Source organism: Hemiscyllium ocellatum, chromosome 43, assembly GCF_020745735.1.
Source record: "Hemiscyllium ocellatum isolate sHemOce1 chromosome 43, sHemOce1.pat.X.cur, whole genome shotgun sequence".
Taxonomy (NCBI): domain Eukaryota; kingdom Metazoa; phylum Chordata; class Chondrichthyes; order Orectolobiformes; family Hemiscylliidae; genus Hemiscyllium; species Hemiscyllium ocellatum.
The window spans coordinates 22,144,058-22,163,837 of NC_083443.1; the positions used below are offsets into that span (position 1 = coordinate 22,144,058).

At 38.8% G+C, this 19,780-nt stretch overlaps 1 protein-coding gene across 7 annotated transcripts in view; it reads right to left on the minus strand.

Annotated features, from left to right (window-relative positions):
• kcnma1a (potassium large conductance calcium-activated channel, subfamily M, alpha member 1a) overlaps positions 1-19,780 on the minus strand; it is an 858,112-nt gene that overhangs the window by 65,623 nt on the left and 772,709 nt on the right. For all 7 annotated transcript variants that reach the window (XM_060854015.1, XM_060854014.1, XM_060854016.1 and 4 more), the window contains one exon: positions 1,606-1,719. In XM_060854015.1, the coding sequence (XP_060709998.1) occupies positions 1,606-1,719 (114 nt within the window). The remainder of the gene's footprint in view (positions 1-1,605; positions 1,720-19,780) is intronic.

A 19,780-nucleotide genomic window follows, 5' to 3' on the forward strand; every position in this document is an offset into this window, starting at 1 on the left:
GTTTATGAATAGGAAGGGTTTGGAGGGATAAAGGCCAAGTGCTGGAAAATGGCACTAAATTCGGTTGGGATATCTGGTCTGCATGGACTAGTTGGACCGAGGGGTCTGTTTCCCTGCAGTACATTTCTATGAATCTATGACTCTCCACAATACTATTGACAATAGGATGCCATTTGGTCAGCACTGTACTTTCCAACTTGATTTGTAGAAGATATATGCATGACGGAGTATTGAATCCTTATGACTCAGGATTTTTTGAGCTGAATTTGCTGATTTTTGCTCGGGTGGACACAATTGTGTATAATATCTCTGAGCTAGGGGAAAACAGATGTTGAGTTGAACCTGGGCCTGAATGACTGGGCTCGTTTCATCGTCAATAACATTCTAACAAATATGGATTTCTTTGAGAAGTGAACAACTCATCTTTCAACCATTGATCAGTCGGGTTGCAACAATCTGTATATAAACATTACGCAGATGCCCTTGAGCAGAATGAATCTGAATTCTGTCCATATCATTGAACAATTAGCTACAGTAATAGTCAGTGGGAATGCCAGTCATTGACCAACAAGCCTGTACTGGAGGCCCCAAAGTTTCAGTCTTGTATTTTTTTCACATTTGACTCAAGATTCCGGCTTCTGTCTTAACTAGAATACCATTGTCTAATACATTTTAATGAAATCATTGCTCTTAGGTTCTAGGGAACATTCTCAAGCATGGAGAATGCATGGAGATGTAAGAAGTAAGTCTACTTTCACAACACATGATTTTACAGAGCTACATTGGCAAGTTTGGTCATGAGGTAAAACTAAACATTATTGACAGAAAATTGGAATGCCAGAATTTTTAAATTTATGCTCCCAATGAGTGTCAAATACTTACTCTATGGCCTCAAGTCATTTTTTGATCAGGTAAAAGCAAAAATTCTAGGTAGGTCTTTTGAAGCATTAATAGCTTTCTTTTAAATCATTTACAAAATGTTGATACTGCTGTATATGATGAGGCTGGAATTTATTGCTCATTCTCTTCAGAAGCTGATAGTTAACCGCAATCTGAAACTGCTGCAATCCATGTGGAGAAACTACATTACAGTTCTGAAATATAAGGAGCTCCAAAATATTGACCAAGTATTGATAAAGGAGTGGCAATACATTTCCAAGTCAAAATGTGAGTTGGAGAGAAAGCAGATGTTGGTATATTCCCACAGGCCTGGTTGTCCTTATCCAAGGTGGCAAAATTAACGGGTTTGGAAATTGCAGTTGAATGAACCTTAACGAGTTGTTGCGATGTATCTGGTAAATGGCAGATCGCAGGGAGTGAAAATATTTAAGGTAGTGGATAGAGCACCAATTATCTATCGACAGAGTATGTGTGTGGCTTTTCTAGTATACTTCTCTGCAGCAGCATTAAAGTTTGCAAATATCAGTCAAGAAAGCAGTCATTAAGCATGAAACTTAATCTTAAATGCTTTACTTGAGGGGACTGTTGGTGGATTGTGACAAATGGCAAACATGTCAAGTGATTTATATGACTAATACACATCCCATACGCGATTAATGGGTTGAAAAAAAACATAGCCAAGAGGAGGAAATTTGATCATCTTACCTAATTCAGTCATCATTGGGATGTTGGCCCCGGTGGTGACAGATGTTTGTCGGACTAGGCCGTGGACTGGACTGTTGTCAGGAGACGGTCTGTCCATTCCTGGAGGTGTGAATCCTGGGCATTGAAAAAATAATTCAGTCAGAAAATCATAAAACCTTCCCCTGATATCTACCTCATTGAGAAAAGGAAAATCTATATATATTCTTGCACAAATGAGTGATCTACCCATCTAATTTTATGATAACACTTAACATTTAGCTGCAGTGATTAAGAGCAACTGACCTAGAGTCACACAAGTTTGAATATACAGCAGTAATGAAAATTCCAATACTTGTTTTTTTTTCCGTTCAAAACCATAATTAAAGAGCACGTGTATGTGAACACAGTTGTGAATGTTACTTTATTTGTGCAGCATCTCCAAATAGAACAGTTTGAAATTTGAAAAGTGCTGTAATAAGCTTTCATTATAATACTCTGATGTCCACATTTCATAATGCAACATGGATTGTTGATAAATAAAGCATACACAAACTCTCTGAGTTGCTACAGTCCCACCACTGAAACATAATATTTGTATGGCTCCCGAAGGGAGTATTATAGTGAAGGGCTACAGTACAAAGGAAGCTGTCAACATCTTAAGTTCAGAGAAATGGAATATGCTTTAAAGCCAAACAACCTCCCCTCACCATAACTTCCCTTCCCCCAAAATGGTTAAGAATTCTAATTGAAGTGGGAACATCAACTGATCAGACATTCCTCAATTTGAAAATGTGTGAAGCACAGGAAAAATGAACTCCTGTAGCTTCTCTTAAACCAAGTTCCTCCCACCCACCCCACTCCTCGTTAATGTTGGTAGATCAGGAACTCCATGTAAGCTTTTATTCTAAATTTATTTCTGGTTTGTTAACATTAATGTTTCACCAAACAGACAAGCCGACAACCTGAAATAATTTCATCAATAAAAGTCACTTAATACTTATTTAGTATTTACAGCTCCCCATCACATTGCTGATATTAATATTACATGTTCTCCATTTGGGTAAAACATAGTAAACACAAAACCCTTTTTATCAGAAATGTTAACGTTCAGAGACCTAAAAAAAAATCCCCACAAACATGCCATTTCTTTGAAGTCATGGAACTTGACATTTTTCATTTTTCATGTTGACAAGTCAACACCTAAAGCCAGTAATGCTGTATACATAATACATAGACTTCAGGTTTTTTGAGAGGGCTTCAGGCCATTAGTTAATGCTGACACAATAAAACCCAAGCTGCTGGCTTCTGAATTGTTATCTTTTTTCCAAAAAAAATCTCCAAGTTTTAAAGAAATCACATTCTTTCAATTGTTTTAAATAAACACTACCTGAAATGTCCTTTTCAAATGGAAATCCTCACCGAATCTGAACTACATATTTGATCTTTCCAAAATGCTTTGACTTAAATGGAGAATAGTATTCAATAGAATGCTGAGAAAGAAGCTTTTTTAAGAGGTCGGGTTCAGTTAAGTCAATCAAAGTGTTACATTTATTCAAGACTTTGACTTTTTAAATAGCTTGTGTTAACAGTAGTTGTTGAAGGGGATCTGTAATGTATCTTTCAGGATTATAATAACAAAAAAAAGCAAGGGCCTTTATTGCTGTCATGCAAATTTGTTAGCTGCTGTTTTGTTCTTTAACATGTTAGAGCTTACTATGGTTTAAAAAGCTCAACTTATACAAATTGCCTGTAACTACAGGAAAATAAAGCCCAAAGGAAGAGTGAGTGAATGAAGAGATCAAAATACCTGGAAACAAAACAATTTAAATCACCAAACCAGCACAAAACAAAATGTGTTTTTAAAAATAAATCAAAAAGGTTTAGCAGATCGAAGCTTGATTTTTATAATCCTTCACCCCTCTGTCTTATTTCATACAATTGTTCTGTGCACCATTCCCTTCCTGTCTCAATAGAAACAGTTACTTTGCGTTTTGAATGCTGAGAGATTCGTTTTAATAAACAAAGATACTCAAAGTCTACAAAAAAAAACAAGGCTTAATGGAAAAAAACTAATATGCACTAATTATTACACAGCCTTTCTGTATTCTATTCAAACCAACATCTCAAAGTCTGTCTAAAGCAGATTTAATACTTTGGTGCCATTAGAATAATTCAATACAACCGCCATGCAGATGGCACACACATCTCCCCACACATACATGTACACATATATATGGCACACACACATATTATATATATATATATATACACACACACGGTTGCAAAGTCTGGAAAAGTGTCATGGCATATACGACTTCTGTTATTATTCTGCTCGAGGAAAGTCTAACCATTTATTGCTTTTAACACTTCGGCCCACAGAGGATTCCTGCAGAAGATGCTGTCTTATTCTATGTATTTCACTGTTCAGACAATACAACTCCCATGTTGTTTGAGACTCTTACTTACTGTAGTTGTGCATGAGAGTTAATATGGAAATAATAAAAAAGAAAGCTGACAGTGTGCCTCTGTAGTATTGGTGACAGACATCCCAAACTATCTGAGGATACTTTTATGGAGGACACAGATCAAGAACCAACCGGCATATTTTAAGATGGTAATTATTTTACACTATCCAGCAGGTAGTGAACACAAACAATTGTCGAATAGAGGGACAATCAGTGATCATGATAAATAAAATTCAATGACAATATTAAATACTTCTTAATATCACTTTAGTAGCTCCTGCAACATAAATTATGTAAATTTCACACCAAAGCTTATGTGAAAATTATGCAGATTATAACTTGATTAGGATTTTATCATGAGACCCAATTTGGCTTTTTTATCTATTAAGCTTCAATAAATGAGGCATCTGAATAGCTCCCTTGAGCAAGTGCAGTAATAACTACACCAGCAGTTATTTCAGCTTTTGATGTCAAAGTAATTTGACATGTACAGAGAGTGTGGGGAATGGGAGAAGGAATGGAATAGTGGTTGGGGATGGGAAGAAGAGGCGGGGTAAAGATTGTTCATTTTAATGTACAAGTTTATATTTTGGGTACTCTAATCCAAAGTGATTCTGAAAAATCAAGAACGTGGAAGCTGATGCCAGTATACCTGAGATACCACAGAACATAGATAATGTTACTGCAAAATGGAATGATTTAAGTTTAGGAGTTGAAATATGGTCAAGAAATGTGCTGCCATAATGGACTCTCAAATGGCAATGCAGTCACTATTCAGCTCAACTCCAAGTTGGACATGAAGTAATTTAGAAACTTGCTTAATCTTTGTTGAATCCTCTCCTGATGAAAGGTTCTTCTACTAAAAGAAATGTAACAAAATCAAATAACATTTGCATTCACTAAACAACATGTTTCTGAAACTAAAAACTGACTGTTTCATGAGAAGTTTTTGAGAAAGCCAAGGGAAAGGTCTGCTTGAACAGTGCTCCATTAAAGTGTTGATGATCATCTCTGTGCTAATGCACCTAGCTCATCAGAAAAATACAGGGTTCAGGTTGATCTCAAGTCCATGTGTGACACAGGCCTCGTTATTTCAAACCTGTCTGTATTATTTTATGTGCTTTTGTCTGGTTAATTCAATCGAGGGTCTCAGCTTTTCCTATTACATTCTGGAATTTGTATCTTGGAAATTCTCATGTAATCTTGATGGTATTAATTTCGCAGAACATGTCGTGGATTTTTTGCTGGATTTAACCATTCCAGAACTCCCAATACATAAGGGATAATGAGTTTTAGATATCCACAAAACACTTCAACAAGTACAAAGAGCTGTTAAAAATAATTTGGTATTGTTGACAAATGTACCATTTATACTCGTCTAAAAGTCGATCTCATGTAAAAGTCGATCCCTTATTTTTGGCCAAAAACTCTTGTATTTTTCATACACCTCAATGAAAGTCGACCCTATTATATTGCATTATAAATCACTTACAAAGGGAACTGCATGTTCCCATTAACCCACTTAAACAAAATTGCATTTATTCATTCATACCAGAAACTCTACTTGCGTCTTCATTCATTCATTACTCTACTTAGCCCACTTGGTTTACTACAGCACATTATGATTAATTATTTCATTCAGACCGACACTAAGTCTATTAGTACTTATCGCACTTTGTTCACTATACATTCAAAAGTTAATATCGTTAAAAAGTTAATCATTTTAATTATGGCATTATATCTGGAAAAAAGTGAGCTATATTAGCTACATATATCTTTAATTCTTTGACAAATTTGTTAATGTTGATGAGGTTCATAAAATACAAATGGGAGGGAAACGGAAGAATTTGGTGTGAAAGTTCAAGACGCTTATACATTCAGAATTTAATAAATGTTTAATTTTAAGTGCGCTATTATACCACATCATGACAATGCTGAACAGTGTGATTTTGCAGAAATTCAATGAATCTTTGACGTTAAAATTTTTGTACTAGTATGTATAAATAAAATTTACTAGTAATTCATTCTTGTTTCTCTTGCTTTTATCTAGTAATTCATTGTGTTCTTCTTCTTTACCCAGGATTAATTGTGCAATCAAAACAACTTCTGCTAAAAATACAGTATTTCGAACTGCAGCATAAATTTCAGCCCCTCAAAACTAGTATCCATGTATTTGTCTAACTCTAAATTGAACCTTTAAAAGCAGTCTTAAAAATTCAACTTTTACATGAGTATATAAGGTAGATTGTATTACACATGGTCAGAAGCCAAAGCAGTCTAGGAGTTTACTTATCTCCAGTCATCCCTTTGTATCTTGACACAAATCCATGGCCTCAGTGCCTTTGTTTTGAAGGATGAGAGCCTGTGTAGAGATCTGGCATGCTAGAATTTTTACTACCTTCAAGAAAGGAGACAGATGTGACTCTGGAAATTACAGAAGGATTTCCTTACAAAAGGTCATTGCAAGAATCCTCAACTGCCTCCTCCAGTAGATGAAGAGCTCCCCTCTGAATCTCAATATGGCTTCTGCCTGTCAAGAGGCACAATAGACTTTCAGTGCATGACAAATCCATGAAAGGTGCAGGGAACAGTACCAACTGCTGAATATGGCCTTCCTCGACCTCACAAAGGTCTTTGACTATGTCACTCATTGAGGGACTGTGGAATATCCTTCTCAACTTCAGTTGCCAACAGAAATTCGGCATCCTTCTCTGTCTGCTTCATGATGACATGCAAGCCAATATCCTCAGCAATGGATCCACCATCCATCCAATGCAAGTGCAAACTGGGGTCAAGCTGGGGCTGCGTCACTGCACCAACACTCTTCTCTATCTTTCTCACCGCAACACTCCAGCCCATCTCCATGAAGCTATTTGCAAAAGTGGAACTAGTGTCCAGGATAAATGGGAGACTGGTCAACCTTGGTCTCCAGGCCAGAACCAAGACCACTCTAACTTCTGTCAGCGAACTACAGTATGTAGACAATATCTGTATATGTGCACATTCAGAGGCTCAGGAACTTGAGGAACAGGGTGTTCAGAGTACAAGACCTCAAATCCAGCAACAAATACATGATCTACAGAGCAGCCACCACCTCGACTTCTTTGTATGCGTCAGAAATATGGATCAGGAACACCAGACACCTCAAATTCCTGGAGGATTGTCACCAGTGCCATCTTTGCAAAATCCAATAACTCCATTGGCAGGATAGGATGCCAATGTGAATTCTGTTTCTCAGGCCAACGTCCCCGGTATCGGGTGGGCCACAATGTCTTCACACCTGACACAAGTTGAGCTAAACAAATGCTTTACTCTGAGCTCCATAGTGGCACGTGGAGGGCAGAGGAAGCACTATAAGGACTCCCTAAACAAATGCAAATCCCCACTGATATGTGGGATTTGCTTACCTAGAATGCACAAACTAAAGATGAAGCCTTCGCAAAGGCATCAACTACTTGGAGCATGTGGCGACCAGGTGCAGAGCAGCAAAAAGAGTGCAAAGAATGCAGAGTGTCCCACACACCAAGCCCTCGGACACCCCCTGCCCCATCTGTGCAGAGTCTGCGGCTCCACGATTGAACTATTCAGTCACTGCAGAGCACACCCTTAGTGTGAAAGCAACTTGTCTTCAAACTTAAGGGACTGCGAGAGAAAAAAAGGATGTATAAGATTCAAACTTGCAGTTCTAGAAACAATTTCTCTTGAAAAACTTAACATGGAACTTTTTCTTTTATTCGGATACTTTTAGTGAACACATTTCATCATGACAACAAGACTTGAAACAGCAGTAATATGGCAGCAAACCACTGCCAGTTTCTTCCCTTGTTCACTTTCAAATCCATTGCACTTTACATTCAGAAGTAATCACTGTTCTGATTGTATAAGCTCTAATGCAACGTGACAATAAAATTAGGTGATGCAACATAATTCTTTGGATGATGCTGAAGTATTTACTCTATCTTGACAGAACAGATGGGCCAAATTTCAATGGCATAAATCCTATCCCTCAGACTTCTTTCCAAAATCTTGCTGACCACAGATTAAACAGGCTATTTTAAGTGCTTATGAATTTGTACCAAAGCATATAGACAGCAGTTCAGAAACATAAATAAGGAACCAGGTCAGACTTATGTTGAGTTAGAAAGAATTAAACATAGTAATTTGGATAGATGGGCATGTACTTTGAAAATAGATAGGACCTTTGAGGCTCTACAAGAGATTATTCTGCTGGAGGAGTTTAAAAACTCACCTCGAGAGATGGTAAGATTTCACGTGGAGAACAGAAAGTTCAGAAAGTGAGAAGGGCAGCAGAATTAGCAGATGAGCACATGTTGGTTCTGAAGGTAAGCTTCCGGCCAGAATTTCGCCCTGTGAGGATAGAAGTTGGGAGAAGGGGAGATCTTACTCTATGAAACCAAAAGTAAAGAGCACTGGTAAGAATTTACCACAGGATAAAAAAAGAGGCCCAAGAGGGTGCAAAGGAGGTAAAAGGCTTCATTGTGGTAAAGTGGGACGTGTAAAGACACAGTGCTGATTGTTGAAGAAAGGCACTGTGCAAAAAGAAGTGGTAAAAGAAGCTAAGCTAGTGCCATTAGTGAAGGTAGTAAAGGAGACCCCAAGAAGAGCTGAGGATCTGCAAGAGAGTGCACAGCCTAGGCAGGGGCTGGATATGGAGCTAGTATCTAATCTCGACAAAGAATTCACCTCTGTGGGTAAAGTTTACTCAGAAAAAACAGGGGGAGAAGGACAAGAAGTTAGAATTTTTTAGAGATTCAGAACCTAACCAGTCACTGATAGCAAGGGATGAGTGAATATTCACTCTTTCCGATCTGTTGCCCGAGAGTGTGGTAATTTGTGGGATAGATGGATGGAAATTTAGTGTTCTGCTATGTAAGATCAGGTTGGAGTGCCAACTCAAGACTGGGGAATTTACAGAGGGAGAGATTGACAGAGTATCAGTTCCAGGAATTCAGTTTGTTCTTGTGAATGATTTGGCAGGATCCAAGGTGAGGGTGACACCCTTTGTTGTGGAGAAGCCCAAGGAAGACAAAGAAACTGAGGAGTTAAAACAGAAATATCCTGCTATTTTCCCAGACTGTGTGGTAACCAGATCCCACTATCATAAGTACAGCATGAAGCAAAAAGTAAAGAGAAAGAATGACTCTATGACTCTGTGAAGGAGTTGAGATTCAGTTAGCAGACACCCTGTTTGATGTAATGGTGCAGGAAAAACCTGAACAGGCAGAGGGTCAGACAGAAGTGTTTAGTCCTGAAAGGCTAAGAGACTTGCAACAGCAAGACAAGACAGTAAAAGGTATATATGTGGATGTGTACTCTGTAAAGGAGGTAGAGAATATTCCAGACGGCTATTAACTGAAAGATAGAATCCTAAGGTGGAAACGGAGACCATGGCAGGTTAGTGCAGAGGAGAAATGGGCCAAAGTGCACTAGATTGTGTTGCTGGTAGCAGACAGATAGGAGATGTGACAGGTAGCACCTGAACTACGTGTAGGAGGTCACCTAGGGGTACGAGAGACTCAGGCTAAGGTTCAAAAACATTTTTATTGCCCTGGAATGCACAAGGATGTAGTTAACTTTTGCTGTATGTGTCATACATGCCAAATAGTAGGTAAGCCACAGGTGGTAATAAACCCAGCCCCTTTGTTGCCAATTCCTGCATTTGAAGAACCTTTCACACGGGTTATAATTGATTGTGTTGATCCCCTCCCAGGAACAAAAAGTGGGAACCAGTACTTGTTAACCATAATTTGTTAATAGATTTCTGGAGGCAATTCCATTACAGAGTATCAAGGCAAAAAAGGTTGTGGAGAAGTTAGTAGCTTTCTTAACATGGTATAGCCAACCCAGAGAGAGATTCAGTTGGACCATGGGTCAAATTTTACTGCTATGCCGCTTAAGGAGGTTTTGAATAGCTTAGGTATTCAACTCTTTAAATCCAGTGCATAGCATCCTGAATTCTGGGAGCTTTAGAAAGGTGGCATCAGATCGTGAAGACCACGCTGAGAACATACTGTCAGGATTACCCGAATGATTGGGATAAAGGTTCCCATTCGTACTGCTCGCCATTAGAGATGCCCCAAATAAATCTACTCAGTTCACTCCCTTTGAAATAATATTCGGGCATGAAGTGAGAAGCCCTTTGAAATTAATTGAAGAAAAATTGACAGGACCAAAGTCAGAGATCTCACATTTAGGTTATGTATCGGAAGTGAGGGAGAGATTAAATAGAGTAGGTGAGTTAGCTAAACAGCACCTAAGGAGGGCACAGTGTGGAATGAAGCAGGTGGCAGATAAAAGCTCCGACACTCTGATGCTTTCCTGAGGAGATAAGTATTAGTACTGTTACCAATGATAGGAGATCCCTTCAAAGCCAGGTTTAGTGGTCCCTATCAAATTGAGAAATAGTTTTCGTAAAGATGCAAGATAGAAAAAAAGGTACTGAATATGTCATGGGAACATGTTGAAACCATATTATATGAGAGAGAAAGAACTGGAGATCCAGTGTTAGCTACTGTCCTGCAGAGTGAAGAATCAAAATCGGATGATGTGGATTTTGAGGTAACTCAAAATAGATTAAAAAATGAAGAAGTTCTTGAGAAGTGGGATAGGTTAGTAAGCTATCTGTCTCATGAGCATAGAAAGCAATTGAAAGATTTGCTACTGCAGTATAAGAACATATGTAAGAATCAGATGGGGAGGACTAATGTTATTGCACATGAAGTACATGTAAGCAGTACTGCTCCGATAAAACAAACAACACCCCTACTGGCATAATCCTTTCAAAGCCAGACAGGTCCAGATGGAGGTGGCAGCCAGGCTCAACGAGGACATCATTGAACCAAGCCAGAGCGAATGAAGTTCGTCAATCATCTTCGTTCCCAAACTGGATGGGACTCAACGATTCTGTGTGGATTATTGGAAGGTCAATGCTGTTACAAAATCAGACTCATACCCATTTCCTAGATTGGAGGACTGTATTGAGAAAGTCAGACAAGCCAGTTACATCATCAAGCTGGACTTAATGTGTGGTTACTGGCAGGTACCTTTACCAGAGATGGTGAAAGAAATTTCTGCGTTTGTAACTCCAAATGGATTATATCAGTTTAAAGTGATGCCCTTTGGAATGAAGAACACATCCACCACATTCCAAAGACTCATGAACAGCATTGTGGCTGGGTTAACAAACTGTGCAGTCTATTTGGATGATGTAGTGATTTTTAGTAAGTCCTGGAAAGATCACATGGTACAGTTGGCAGAGCTCTTTGAATGACTACTAGAAGCAAGACAGGTGATGAACTTAAATAAAATGGAATTCGCGAAAGCAGAGGTGGCATTCTTAGGACACAATAGTCTAGATTAGAGTGGTGCTGGAAAAGCACAGCAGGTCAGGCAGCATCCGAGGAGCAGGAAAATTGATGTTTCATCAGATTCCTGATGAAGGGCTTTTGCTCGAAACATTGATTTTCCTGGTCCTCGGATGCTGCCTGACCTGCTGTGCTTTGCCAGCACCACTCTAATCGAGACTCTGACTTCTAGCATCTGCAGTCCTCACTTTTATCTATTCTTGGGACATAACATCGGTGATGGAAAGTTAACCCCATGGAATGCAAAGACGAAGACCATTGAGGAACTTACACAACCAACCTCAAAGAAAGAGGTGTTTTGATTCTTAGGACTCAGCAGATTCTATTGGAAGTTTGTTCCAAATGTCAGCAGTGTGGTGATGCCATTAAAAGATTTGCAGAAGAAGAACAGAAAGTTGCAATGGACAGAACCATGCCAGAAGGCATTCGACTATTTAAAATTGATATTAGCTACACCAAAGTTTTCTAAAGCTTTTAAAGTCACAGTCAATGCTCGTGACATTGAAGTTGGAGCTGTACTCATACAGGAAGATGAGGATGGGATTGAACTGCCAGTTCATTACTTTTCTAAGACGATCAACCTCCACCAGAGGAAATACTCCACAATTGAAAAGGAACTGTTGAGTTTGGTACTGGCCTTACAACATTTTAATGTGTATGTCACGCACAATGTGTCAGAGACAGTTGTATACACTGATCACAATCTGCTTACATTCTTGGAACATTTTAAAGATAAGAATATGAGATTATTTTGTTGGAGTCTTATGTTACAGAGTTTTAATTTAAAAATTATACATGTTGCAGGTCAGAAGAATGTAATCGCAGATGCGTTAACTGATAGAGTTTAGATGAGATTTGTCTTTATTTAATGTTATATATACACACAGGTGAATGTGAAGAAGTTAAGGTGAAGTTAAAGTTATCTGTATGTTACATAATGTGTTTAAAAAGTAGAAAAAAAATGAAGCCATCTTTTCATTATGATAGTTTTTTTTCCTAAAGGGGGGGAAAGTGTTATGAAGATATAGGCGAACTATACCTTTTAAGAGAGTAAAAACTAGCAGTGACAGTGCCAAGTGTTCTCAGTAAGACACAATGTAACATGTGCTCCAGCTACTGGGCTAGCTGGTTGCCTGGAAATGATGAAAAACAGATTTGAATTTGACTAATCAATCAGTTTAAATTATACCCCCAAAAATACCAAACTCCAATCCAGTTTGAATTTAGTATACTGACAATCTTAAAAGCCAGTGACACAATCCGATGCTTTGGTGGTATAAGACTGGGGAAATTGAACAGTTGAGAGGAGAACTGCCAAGCCCCAGCATGTAAACAAACTGCCTGAAAAATGGCTCTCTTAAAAGACCTTTACCGATCATTAAAGAGACACAGATCTTGAGACACAGAATCCCTAAGAAGAAGAAAAGAAGACAGAGGAAGATCCAAGGATAAGAACTGAAAGCTGCCTTGTTTTGAGATAAGAAGTTTTGTTCTGTAAATCTTAATTGGGAGTTTTATCAGACTAGTATCATGGAAGGGAAGGTAAAAAAAATAGGTTAGAGTAAGGACTTGTGAATGGTTATTAGTTAATTATTCTCTGTAATTCTTTAAGAAATAACGTTGTTAAATTTTACTTTAAATAGTCCTTGACCACTCGAATTTTTACAGATTACTGCATGGGATAAATCTTTTCTGTTTCTGGTTTTAAATTAAGCAGGAGGATTTACCCCGTGTTGTAACATTCTGAAATGAAAAAGTGGGAATAGTTTGGAGAGTCTGACTCACTTGGCAACAAACCAACATGTTTTAGAAAAACCTCCTGATGGATCTAGTGAAACTATCCTTGAAGACAAAAGAAACTTTTTGCAACGCATGCACAACAGGTGCCATATCAACTCGAAACTGAATGCGCAAAGTTACATTGATTTACTTTCGTCTGTGTTTGTTACAGAAAGACAGATAGAAGGGGGAAAGGAGAGATTGGGACAATGAAAGGAAGTGTACAAAAGCCAAAAGGATTTAGAGACTGCAGAGACCAAAGTGTACAAGAGTTAAATAGATTGTGAGGTTATATGGACATATAGTTGCCATTGTCCCAAAGAATGATGGACTGCTCTCTCATTAGAGAGGGATAACTTGTGGTTAATTTAATTAGGGGGTCACCATGCTTTAGGTGAGGGGGTGAGGCTGAGAAAACATGACTTTACATGGGAAACCAAAAGTTATATGTTGAGAATGGCCAAATTCCAACCAAGTAAACAGATGCAGCCAAGAATCTTAAGAGTTTCCCCCTGAAAAATGTGGCAAGTTTTGAAATAAGTACTATTAGAGTACTATTTAAACAGTACATACAGAAAGCAATTGATGTTTCCATTAAAATGTGGATCTTCAGTTTGAGACTCAGTATATTAAATCAAAAGAAGAGAAAAAGCAATATCCTTAAAAAATGCAGCAATAATAAAAGAGCTGAAGAATTAGTTGCTACAATGAATCCAGGCATGTAAATAGAGGTACTAAATATATTGTTAGTTCAGATGCTTCAAAGTGAGTCATTAGTAGTTCTGACGCAGTATGAAGAGAATATTGATCGGGTTCTCAGCAGAGCTGAGGAGAAATTAGTTAACTCCTTCCCTGAAGTGCAGATTAAAATTATATTTATATATGTTATTTACCGCAGTTCTTCTTCAATGATAATGACAGAGGTATCAATTGTGTAATTATGTAGGCACATGTTAGGTTAATAATGTGATCAGATAACAATCAAAATGAGCTATCAGTGTTGATGAATGTATTTACTTGATACTTTCTATATGTTAAAAATAAATAAAACATTTTTTCACATAGCTCATTTCATACAGAAACTGGACAGATGAGCAAAGCCCTCAAAGTCCTCCAGTGATGAGTGTTGACAGCTTACGTTATGGAGATCATTTGAAAAGTAATCAAAATGTCATGAGATGAAAGTGTATTGAGACTTGCTAAAGTCAACCACTTTTCCAAGATTGATTTTATTTTAAATGGTTCTGTATTTTAAAACATTCTGTCATGAGATGCCATAGTCACTGGCAAGACCAACATTTGTTACTCCTTCCTACCTGTCTTTGAGAGGCCATTTCAGAGGCAACGAGATTGCTTTGGGTCTGTAGTCACACATAAAACAGATTTCCTTCTCAAGAAGGCATCAATGATTTTTAAGACAACCATGGGTAATTTTCAATTCCAAATAAGAGTTTATTAATTAGAATTTCATCAACTGCCTTGGTGAAATTTGGACATATGTTTGCAAAGCATTAGCCTAAACTCTGGATTACTGGTTCAGCAATATTATCATGACACCAGTGAAAATCCAGAAATGTACACAGTCAATTCTGCTAAAAACAAATGCGTTTCTTCAACTAAGTTGAGTTTAATGTGACTGAACAAATTAGACCGTTATTTGTAGAACACAAACTTCCTTTCCCTGTATTGGCAATAATGCAATTCCAGTTCCATTAGTTTAATGGCGATGCTATTGAGCGAGTTTCTTATAATGCGAGAATGGAACTGTCACATTATATCAGAACTGACTGTATTTAGGGTAGGGGCTTTGACATGAATGTCAAGTACTTGGCCATTTTCTAACCACTGCAGGACAAATGAAGAATGAATTCAAATAGGAATTCAGGCAAAACCTCTAGACTTGAAATGTAGGAACGCACTACCATCAAGAGTAGTTGAGATAAGAGCATAGTCATATTTAAGAGGAAACTAGATAAGCATAAGGAATAAAGGGATGGAAAGATATGTTGACAGGATGAGATGAAGAGGGATGAAAGGAGGGTCCTTGAGAGCACAAACATTGATTGGCATGATAGAGTGGAGAAAGGTTGATGTATCAAATAAAACTAAGAAATTTCTTTTTGAAAGAGGGAACCAGTTATAATTATTTTCATTGAAACCAAAAAAATATGTTTGGTTATATCCAATGGTAATTTGTTCTGCTGATTACTGCTGGTTTGAATCCCTCTTATAACAATTTGATTAAGCCTGTAGTGGGCTCCAGAAGCTAGCGGTTCCTTAGTGTATAAGAAAGGGACACTCAAAGTCCATTTTACAACTCACAAGTTATACAAGACACCAACTCATAGTCATAGAGTCATAGAGATGTACAGCATGGAAACAGACCCTTTGGTACAACCCGTCCATGCCGGCCAGATATCCCAACCCAATCTAGTCCCATCTGCCAACACCCGGCCCACATCCCTCCAAACCCTTCCTATTCATAAACCCATCCAAACGCCTCTTAAATGTTGCAATTGTACTAGACTCCCAGAATACACATTGAAAACCAGGGTCCTCGACTGGACCGGTGACCTGGAAATCCTTCAAGACATCTGTCAATTTGAAATGCAAGTAGAGTTCACATTTGAAAGGCCCTGCTTGAAATTGTATTTCTGTTTTTACAGCATACACATTCTCATTTCTGAGAATGCACTTCAGCCATCATGAATGGAGTTTCATCCTCCAACATTAAACTGCGTCTGCTGATCCCTAGGTGGCACCACACATAACAGAATCAATGCCTCTATCACCCTTTTCCTCCCAGTAAAAGCGTGATTTGCCAGGAAGGTGGGTCTTCCATACAATCTATAACAGTCCATACAGTTTCTATGACTGTGTGAATATTGAAACCATTGTGTTTGTCAGCTTCATCAAATTCTTTTGTAATTGTGTAGACCTCTAATAGTTCACATTTCTGAAGAAAAGGTCAAGTGATGTGGGCAGGGCAAGTCTTTGCAACTGTGACTGATATGACACAGCTAGGCTTTGCTGGTTGTAGGTCGATGCATGAAGACATACATGAGTGTGATCATTAAAGGAGATATGATGGGGCTCTGCATGACAGTCCACGCAATCAGTGTGCTAATACTCAGGCTCACACATGAACAGTAGTCACTTAGGTATGAAACTGCAAATATCAGGGCCAGTGAACTAGTACGATGCCGAGGGGAAAAGCTGATGGAAAATAAACAGATTAATTCACTCTGAATTTCTCCAAATGGATAAGTAGGCAGATTCATCAAGTTAGATGGTATAAGACATGCAGAAGATTTCAGTCTGTGTATACCAGTTGCTTTCAGCTGAATAGCTGTAGAACTACAACAAAATCGGGCGGCACGGTAGCACAGTGGTTAGCACTGCTGCCTCACAGCGCCAGGGACCTGGGTTCAATTCCCGCCTCAGGCGACTGACTGTGTGGAGTTTGCACGTTCTCCCCGTGTCTGCGTGGGTTTCCTCCGGGTGCTCCGGTTTCCTCCCACAGTCCAAAGATGTGCGGGTCAGGTGAATTGGCCATGCTAAAATGCCCGTAGTGTTAGGTAAGGGGTATATGTAGGGGTATGGGTGGGTTGCGCTTCGGCGGGTCGGTGTGGACTTGTTGGGCCGAAGGGCCTGTTTCCACACTGTAAGTAATCTAATCTAATTGTTCCCAAGTATTCAAAATGAGGTGAGGGGACATGGGGGGTAAATCTGCTCTTGTTGGCATTCTTTGTCAGAACAGATCAGAAAAATGCATTTGTGGAGATATCTTGATCAGGTATGATCATGACCTTCCCAAAAACAGATTGCCAAAACTCACTGTTAAACACATGCCTAGAATTTTCATGACCTCGGCATATCCCAAAGCTTTACAGCTAATTAAATATTTTCGATATGAATTCAAGTCATGTATATCATCACAATGAGATAATGGTCACAATTTTTTTTAAGCAAAGAGATGTAGATTGAGGGAAAGTATTGGCCAAGACATCAAAGTGAACTCTTCAAAATAGTGTCTATCTAGTTGGGATCTTTTATGCTCACCCATGATAGGGTTCATCCAAGAAACTAACTTCCAAGTTTGCTCAGTACTTGTTCAGCACCAGGATGGACTGTCACTCTGGAATTTTGTAATCGACTCTCTAGAACAGGCCTTAAACCCACTCTTCTGACTCTCTGGTAAGTGCTACCTGATCAATGTAAGGAAGTCAAAGATGACGTTCTGCAAGGCTGATGGCTGCCTGTACCTGACCGAGAAAACCAGAGTGTTAAAAAGGAGCGAAGAAAGTGGAACGATGGATTAGTGACAACAAAAATCCAACAAATGTAAATTTGATCCTCTTTTCTTTTTTTTGAATTCACTCATGTAAACCCAAAAAAAATCTAAATTAGATGGCAGGAAGTGGCAAATAACTCACAGAAACTAATGAATATGGAACAGCTTTAATCATCCACCCAACAAGTTTCACTGCAGCACGTGAAATATTTTCATGCTTAGAAAGCTCCTGCATGAAAATAGAATTACTGTCATGTTTGTGAAATTATACCTTATTTATTCATTTAAAAGGTGAAATAGTCAACATTATAAATCATCAACACTCTCTTTATATTCATAGAACAAATATATTACACAGAAATAAGTTAAGTCTGAGTTTCAGGTCACACCTGAAAAAAAATTAGCACATCAATCACGAAGATGAAATATTTTGTATAAATTGCACCATTTCTCAAAACTCACACCAATTCCTTACTGTACATCATTTTGTCTCCTTTTTTAAAACCATATAGTCAATTTTCTGATACTTTTGGTTCATGAAATAGGAAATGTACCAGGTACACACTTCATCTTAGTTGTACAACCTTAGCGATCTGCTTTGTACATCACTGCCTTGACATGGTGGAAATGGCTTGTGTGCTCTTAATCAATGTTGTCAGAAGCACCTTGCTCCTACTAGAACTATCCATGGAGGCAAGGTTGGGTTGGGGAGGGGGGAAGCTGGTTAGACGAGGTGCCAGACAAAGTGGAGCGGCATGGTGGCTCCGTGGTTAGCACTGCTGCCTCACAGCGGCGACTCCCAGGTTCACTTTTACCTTCCGGTGACTGTCTGTGTAGAGTTTGTATGCTGTCCCAATATCTGTGTGGGTTTCCTCCAGGTGCTACAGTTTCCTCCCAAGGTCCAAAGATGTGCAGGTTCGGTGGATTGCCCATGCTAAATCACCCACAGTGTCCAGGGATTTGCAGTCTAAGTGGATTAGCAATGGGAATGCAGGGGTACAAGGACGTGGTAGGTGTGGGTGGGATACTGCTCAGAGGGTTGGAGTGGACTTGATGTTTCATTACTGTAGGGATTCTAAAAAAAGTCCTCAGGCAAACAAAGGCTGCTTGTCTCACAAGCTCTGAAGGCAGAAGATGACTGTGAATACATGGTTGTCCCATTCAACTTGGCTCAACATAGCCACCAGCCTGCCAAAATCATGTGATGTGTAGCAATGTCCCAAGGTCCCCATATTAAATGTAATCATGTATAGGGTTCAACCTTTTGTCAGGTTCTGAGGTGATGGAGTACAGTGATAGTAATTCTGGGAGAACACAGTCAAGAATCTATCCACAGGCAACAACTGCATGAAGGTTTGGGAACCTTCCTTTGGTCAACGGCATCTGTGACTGATCAGCCATTATGACGATACTATGCCTTTAAGAACTGCATTTTGACCTGGTTTTATTTTAGTGAAGAAAGGTTGAGACAGAGATGCTGAGTGGTCTGCTCAAAGCCAATAAAATAAACAGCTTGTGATGCCTTGGGTTTTTTTTAAACAAAGTTGGAACAATAGAAGCAGTCTGAATGAGTGGGGTCAAACTCTCACAGAACCAGGATTTTCAGTTTTAGCTTTCAGCAGTTCCTGGGATCTTGAAGCTAAACGTGAAAGCTCTTATTCCTCTCTCTGTTACAGCTAAAAGCTGGAGTTCTGTTTCTGCTGCATGTGAGGCGATCTATTTTACTGAATTTGCCTTTGCCAAGGGTGTGCTTATGGGATGTTACTATATCCAAACAGTTAATTACTAGTTTATATATCTTACAGAGTTACAGTGAAGCCAATTCTTTTATTCTAATTTGTCTGTTTTTTAGCAGTAGCGTAAACATAAAATGTGTTTTGTTAAAGTTGAGTATTTTGACCAATCGAGTTGCGTCTGGAAAGCAAAGCCTTAGGTTTGTTTTAAGATTTTAAACCTTTAAAATAGAAAAAAGTTACGGCCTAGGCTATCTTCTTCATATATTTTGAGGGGTTTGGTCTGGTCTATAACTGCCATTTTCAGGAGAGCTTCTGCTCAATCTAGATGGGGAAGAGGCTAGAGAAGGTGCCCTAAAGATAGGTTTATCTCTTGCTTGGAAACCACATCCGATGGGATCACCACTTTTGTGGTCAAAGAAAGGGAACATTACATTTTGCAACTTGAAACGTCAAAATACTCCTGCATAATCTCAAAAGGCACCTTCCAGGAAGAAGAAGTGCAACAGTATCAAGTAAATTACTAAGACTCCAAGTGGA